Genomic DNA, 7498 nt, shown 5'->3' on the forward strand with positions numbered 1-7498 from the left:
AAAAAGTCATCTCTTTCTACAAACTGGGTGAATTACCTCACTGTCCTTTCTACTTGGTATTTCTGCCTTTATTCTTTAGTTTGCATTTATTTACTCATCCTGAATGTGTTCTCTATATTTTATGAAACCTCTAATCTAACCCATAGTCTATTTCTAGCCCTATATCTTGGTTAGCCCAATTACATTAAATTAAACTTTATACTAGTGGTAGTAATACATGATGTTCTGCAGATTATAATTTTTTAAAATATGAAGGCATTCTATTTTATTGATATATTTAGCTGTAAGCACAATTAGCAGCAATTCTTAATGAGTCAAAGAAAGTAGCTAAAGAGCATCATAATCAAAAGAGGTTTTAACTAAACAACTCTGGAAAGTATAACCAGTCTCAAATCATTTATAAAACTATCTTTTCATGATGTATATTTCTTTCAGAAACAACTAAAATGCAACTAAAACAACACCTCTGCTTCCTATAGTACATGCACGACACAAACATAAGATATATCATCAAAATGATATGCATGTTGTTCATCCTCTCAGAAAACTTCTACTTGATTACTCCTCTGGGGTTGTACTCTACTTTTGCTTTCCTCTTTGTCCAATATTCTTTTGCCTGGAGTCATTATCCAAGGATTTCATTTTGGCCTTGGTGTCTATCTAATCTTCTCTCTGATAATTGTATTAGCTTCGCTACTTTATCAGAGATCCTACACAGAATTCAGTCATTTTTACAGATCGAAAAACTTTCAATTTCTTGATGTAAAGAACATTAAGAAACATCAATACAAATTAATATTAATATAGTAATGCTTTTAATATTCTACTTTTCAGAAACACTGAATCTTGTAAATGATTAACTCACATTATATTCAGAAACACAATCTTATAATTAAATGCTAAAAAACCCCAATGTAGCAATATACCCAGATGTTTTATAATTAGATTATAAGTCCTCTTAAATAACTGTTATATTTTATCATGTAGTTCATTATTATTCCCTTGTTCTTGATGTTTTGATATTCCCTAACCTTCAAAAATTTATGGACTTCATTAACTTTCAAAGTATTTTCACTTGCTACATCCTTTCCTCAAAACTTTAAAAATGATGACTCAGGGGCCTCCCCTGGTGGCGCAGCGGTTGAGTGCTGGGCTGCGAAGCTGCCCGCAGCCTATGCAGCGCTGGTTCGATCCCCGGCCACCAGCGAGGGTCCCAGATGGTGCGACAGACCTCTCCTGCAGCCCGCTGCTCCCCTCAGCAGTGTATTTCATCAGTCTGCCTGTTCTGTTCCCCACTCTGGCTCGGTGAGTTCTCTCACCCTCCTGCGCTTCTGACTGTGTACCCAGTGCTTGTATAAATAAATAAATCTTTAAAAAAAAAAAAAAATGACTCGGGCCTCCCCTGGTGGCACAGGTGGTTGAACACAGTGCTGTGAAGCTGTCTGCAGCCTCTGCAGCGCCAGTTCGATCCCCACCGGCAAGGGTCCCAAATGGTGTGGCAGACCTCTCCTGTCTTGCCCGCTGCTCCCCTCAGCAGTGTATTTCATCAGTCTGCCTGTTCTGTTCCCAGCTCTGTCTCTGGTGAATCCTCTCACCCTCCTGCGCATCTGGCCTGTACCCTGGTTCTTATATAAATAAATAAATCTTGAAAAAAAAAAAAATAAAAATGATGACTCTACATAGCACAAGATTCAAATATAGTGCAACCTGGATATTTTTTTAAAGAGTAGGGCCTCCCTGGTAGCACAGGCAGTTGAACGCAGAGCTATGAAGCTGTCCGCAGCCTCTGCAATGCCGGGTCGATCCCCGCTGGCCTTGGAGCAACCCACATGGTGAAAAGACCTCTCCTGTCTCTCCGGCTGCTCTCCTCAGCAGCGTATTTCATCAGTCTGCATGTTCGGTTCCCTGCTCTGTCTCTGGTGAATCCTCTCAACCTCCCGCACATCTGGCCTGTACCCCAGTTCTTTTATAAATAAATAAATCGTAAAAAAAAAAAAGAATAAAATTGACTAAGTTTTAATGTTGTATATATATATATACTATTATAGTCTAGTTCTCTGAAAATCAGTAATTCATGTGTATTTGGTATAGGTAGTTAACTTGAATAAGAAAAATGTTAGGACAGTCTATTCCTAATAATTTTACATAAATAGTTTTCTTTAAAGTGTTTTTCTACATATAGTATAAAACTTTTATTCAATAAAATCAAAGTATCGGGCCTTCCTGGTGGTGCAAGGGGTTAAGCACCGCGCTATAAAGCAATACACAGCCTCTGCTACACGAGTTTGACTCCAGGCCGGCCAGGGAGAAACCCACATGGTGCAGCAGACCTCTCCGGTCTCACCCGCTGCTCCCCTCAGCAGTGTATTTCAGTCAGTCTGTTCTGTTCCCCACTCTGTCACTGCTGAATCCTCACCCCCCTCATCTATGGCCTGTGCCCCAGCTCTTGTATGCATTAATAAATAAATCTTAAAAAAAAAAAATCCAAATATCTCTGTGTAACTTAAGTCACTCAATTACTGAAGAAAAATTTGTTGTAGGAAGAAAACAAAAACAGTATTTCTACTATGGGAAGTATATACCCTGGCTGCGAAGATACTGAACATGAAAAACAACTTGTGACTTTAAGCATGCTTGCCAACAAAATGACATCTTTTCAACATTCCTTTAGGGAATGTAATGGGATATCTGTAAAGAATATAGTTAAATATACCATCTTAGAAAAGATTAATAGTGATTACAGAAATCAGAAAAGAACATACCTAATTTAGCCATCTTTTCAGAGTGTTTTCTATTCTGAAAAGAATAAACTTTATTCCCACCATCTATAGCAGATCCATTTTTTAAGGACTCTGGAAAAAAAAAAAAGTAATATACATTTAGGAAAAATGGGCAGTTAATTAGCAGGTAAAGAAGAGAAAAATTGGGCTTCCCTGGTGGCACAGGTGGTTGAGCGCCACATTGTGAAGCTGTCCGCAGCCTCTGCACTGCAGATTTGATCCCAGCCGGCCAGCGAGAATCCCACATGGCGAAGCAGACCTCTCATGTCTCGCCCGCTGCTCCCCATATCTGAGTATTTCAGTCAGTCTGCCTGTTCTGTTCCCCACTCTGTCTCTGGTGAATCCTCTCACCCCCCACACCTTTGGCTTGTACCCCAGTTCTTGGATGCATAAATAAATCTTTAAAAAAATAAATAAAACATGCTTAGAGTACATGGTTCTAATTTTTATATTTTCCTGGCTCTAATATTTTTTGTGATTTCCTGGTTAGCTGATTGACCAACTAACAAAAGTTCTAATCATAATAGCCAAGAGGACATTTTAATATATGTTAAACTTAGAGTTTTTATTTTTTTAATTTTTATTTTTTTAAAGATTTATTTATGCATCAAGAGCTGGGGTACAGGCCACAGATGGGAGGAGGGTGAGAAGATTCACCAGAGACAGAGCGGGGAACAGAACAGGCAGACTGACTGAAATACACTGCTGAGGGGAGCAGCGGGGTAGACAGGAGAGGTCTGCTGCGCCATGTGGGTTGCTCCCTAGCCGGCTGGGATCAAATCGTGCTGCAGAGGCTGTGGATTTCTTCATAGTGCGGAGCTTAGCCCCTTGTGCCACCAGAGAGGCCCACTTCTAGTTTTTAAATTACTCAAAATATACAATACCAAAAAAATGAATATACAATTCACAGAAGAAATTAAAGTGGCTAATAAATAAAAGAAAAAATGTTTAATGATGACTGAGGAGCTCAATACAAGCCGATATAATCGTCCTAGAAATAAAGTTGACAAAATCTATGCCTTAAAAAGATTATATAGGGCCTCCCTGGTGGCGCAGCGGCTGAGCGCTGGGCTGCGAAGCTGCCTGCAGCCTCTGCAGCGCCGGTTTGATCCCCGGCCACTGGGCGAGGGTCCCACATGACGCTCGGACCTCTCTTGCCGCCCGCTGCTCCTCTCAGCAGTGTACTTCGTCAGTCTGCCTGTTCTGTTCCCTGCTCTGGCTCTGGTGGATTCTCTCACCCTCCCGTGCTTCTAACTATATAAATAAATCAGTGCTTGTATAAATAAATCAATAAATCTTTAAAAAAAAATATATACTTTCACTAATAATTACACTTCTAGGACTCTCCTATGAAGGAAGGAATCTCCAAGGGCAATCACTGCTGCATTAATTACAAAAAACAAAAAGTTATAAACAATCACAAATCTGGTAGAGTGAACCAATATTGTTTATAAATTAGAATGCAATATTAATCAGTTACTAAAGTTCTTTCTGTGCAGAGAATAATAATCTTCCTCATACCCATTAGGATAGTTACTATTAAAAAAAAAAATCCACAAAATAACAGGTGTCAATGAGGATGTGGAGGAACAGGAACCCTTAGGCACTGTTGGTAGCGATGTAAATTAGCGTAGTTGTATGGGAACAGTATGATGGTATATCAAAAAGTAAAAAATAGAATTACTGTATCACCTAACAATTCCACTTCTGAGAATATACCCAAAGTAATTCAAATCAGGGTCTCAGGGCCTCCCTGGTGGCGTAGGGGTTAAGTCTCAGAGCTATCACTACAATGACCCACCACGACTACCTGAGTTCGATCCCCAGACAGGGTGCTAACCCACATGGCGCAGCAGACCTCTCCCATCTTTCCCTCTGCTCCCCTTAGCAGTGTATTTCAGTAAATCTACCTGCTCTACTCCTCACTCTGTCTCTAATGAATCCTCTCGTGCCTCCACCCCAAGCTGGATGGATTAACAGACTATGAGAAATATTCCAGGTATGTGTGTTGCTTATAAGAAAGAACACACTCTTCAATAGTAAGTAAGGCAATTGATTAATAAAGATCCTTGTGGAAAAGGTCTTTTCTTTCCTTTTTTAACTCTTTCTAAAGATTCTTTGTCAAATAGCAGCTCTCCTGTCTGCCTGTGACTATGCAGGTGCTTCTCTTTTCCTTTCTCCTTTTCTTAATAAACCTGCCCTTTTAAAATGTTTTTTAAAAAAAAAAATTCTGTCAAATGTTTTATGCTTTTAAAATAATACTTACCTGTTTTCTGCTTATAATAAAAAAATTAGGCAGAAGCTTATCATTTAGTATCTCAAATAAAAGAAAGCTGTGCTATATATCACCATTTCTTCCCCAAAGAAAACTCTTTTATACACATTATCTGGAATACCACTCTCCATTCCTTACATACATTTTGGCAACAAAAATACAAAATATTAAGAGTTATGCCTGCAACAGTTTAACTATAAATCGTAGGCTCTGCTATTGTTCATGCCCATAGTTCCATTTCTAGGATTCAGAGACAATTAACAAAATAACAAAGTTTATGTATATGTATCTATGTATAGAGAGAAGATATGTGCAAAAATTGTTAACAATTCTGTGTTCTTTTAAGTAGGCATTCTCAACAGAAACAGTTTTAGTTGAGAAATACTGATCTAAGGCAAAGTTTCCCAAACAGTGTGCAGAAATTAAAGGTATGGGCTATGGGTATGCTGAGTATCGTTCTTCTTGGATTTAAGGATGCAAGTCAGGGTTGGGATCAAAAGCCTCAAGGTATTTGTCCTTAGTCTAGAGTACTCTCCATTTAGTCAAGTGCACCTCCAAATATCATTTGCTGTGGGTGCTATTATGTGAATAAGGTTGGGAGGACTGAGTTCTTATTATAAATATGTATTACTTTTACAATGAGAAATAATTTTTAAGAAAACAAAAGCCTTTTTGGGGGGAATACTGTTTTCAATGTCTTCTTAGGCCTACTGGGAGGTAGTCAAGAATCCAAAGTTCTATTCACATATGTCCTAAAAATGTGAAATGTCTAGAGCTAGCAGGCAGGGTGGATTCTCATAAAAGTGTCTCCAATTAGAGCTCTGGAACTAGATGATAATACAATATTAAGAAGGTATTTAATACAGCTGAACAATACACTTAAAAATGGTGAAGATTGGGCCTCCCTGGTGGCGCAGGTGATTGAGTGCAGTGGTGCGAAGCTGTCCACAGCCTCTGCAGTGCCGGTTCGATCCCTGCCGGCCTTGGAGCACCCCACATGGCGAGCAGACCTCTCCTGTCTCACCCGCTGATCCCCTCAGCAGCATATTTCGTCAGTCTGCCTGTTCTGTTCCCTGCTCTGTCTCTGGTGAATCTTCTCACCCTCCCGTGCATCCGGCCTGTACCCCAGTTCTTGTATAAATAAAAATAAATCTTTAAAAAAAATGGTGACGATGATAAAGTTCATGCTATGTGTATTTTACCATAATAAAAAAACTGTATTTTACCATAATAAAAAAACTGTAAATAAAATAATATAGCACACCATTGCTTAACCTACTAGACTACTTTTACATGTCCTGCAAAGCCATTTTTGCTACTAGCAGAAACATGAGTGTATATTCTCCACTCTCCAGAATCCCACTCCCACTCCACCCGAAATACCTTGAACATCTTGTCCTAAAACTTCCACATAGTTCTGATCTTTAAGGACTTCCTGGTCATCTTCCTCCAAATCATATTCTGGCTTCTTTATTATTTTTTTTGTGTTGACCAAAAGCTGAGGTCGTTCCTTTTTAAATTTAGCTCCTATAATAATGTACAAAAAATTAGAACATGACAGGTATAAAATCTTTCTAAACATTATATTAAAACAAATAAACCACTTATATTGTCATTACTTAAAGCCTGGAAAAAATTCAGTGATTTCTTTTTGATTCAAGTAAGACCATATTCCACAATTTATATAACTAAGTCAAAAAATTCTTGACTGTGAATTTTCTGGGGTAAAAATAATAACACATTTTGACTAAAAATGGGTAGTTATCATTTACTACTACTATTACTAAGAATTTCATATTAGATCAGGTTTTTAAAAGTTTAAATGGAGTAAACTAAAAATTAATTTTATTTCAGTCTTACTAGATCAAATACTTTGTGCTACATTTTCAAAATAGGTTAAAATATTTTAAAAAGTGAGATAATCCATAAGCATTACATAAATATCTCTTTAATGTTATGTATAGGCTTTATAATCTGACTAGAATGGATAATTGTATAATCACTCAGTACCTCCTTCTCTATCAAGAATGTGATTAAGAACATCATCATCTCCCACAAACTGAACCTCCAGCATCTTGTCTTCCTTTAATTCCAGTTTATTCATCATTGCCAACCTTAACAAAAAATAATGTATACAGATAAGTGATGAAAAATTCACACCAACCAAATAAACATTCACATAATGAACACACTGTACTTGTATAACTTTTTAAATGTCTTTTAGGTATGAAAAACAAATTCTGCATTACTGTACTCATATTCTGTTTTGGTAATAAGTAACTCAATTCATTTGAAAAATAGAAGAGAGGAAGCTATGCCTGAGATTTGGAAAGAGCCAAAGCCAAATCCAATTAAGGTAACCAAAATGTATTAAGAGGAAAAACAATTCCGCCTATAAAGAAAGTGCTAACCAATCTACAGAACAACCACATTAACAGAAAGG

General features: G+C 37.7%; 1 protein-coding gene across 1 annotated transcript in view; it reads right to left on the minus strand.

The window, feature by feature from the left end:
- The window catches only part of ORC2 (origin recognition complex subunit 2), a gene marked incomplete at both ends in the record, with an annotated part of 28300 nt that extends 21138 nt beyond the window's left edge, over positions 1 to 7162 (minus strand). Inside the window, 3 exons of the mRNA XM_084238220.1 lie at positions 2763 to 2852; positions 6439 to 6582; positions 7066 to 7162. Of these exons, the coding sequence (XP_084094346.1) occupies positions 2763 to 2852; positions 6439 to 6582; positions 7066 to 7162 (331 nt within the window). The remainder of the gene's footprint in view (positions 1 to 2762; positions 2853 to 6438; positions 6583 to 7065) is intronic.
- Positions 7163 to 7498: the final 336 nt, after the last annotated feature.

This window comes from Talpa europaea, assembly GCF_964194135.1.
Source record: "Talpa europaea genome assembly, chromosome: 1".
NCBI classification, from domain to species: Eukaryota; Metazoa; Chordata; class Mammalia; order Eulipotyphla; family Talpidae; genus Talpa; species Talpa europaea.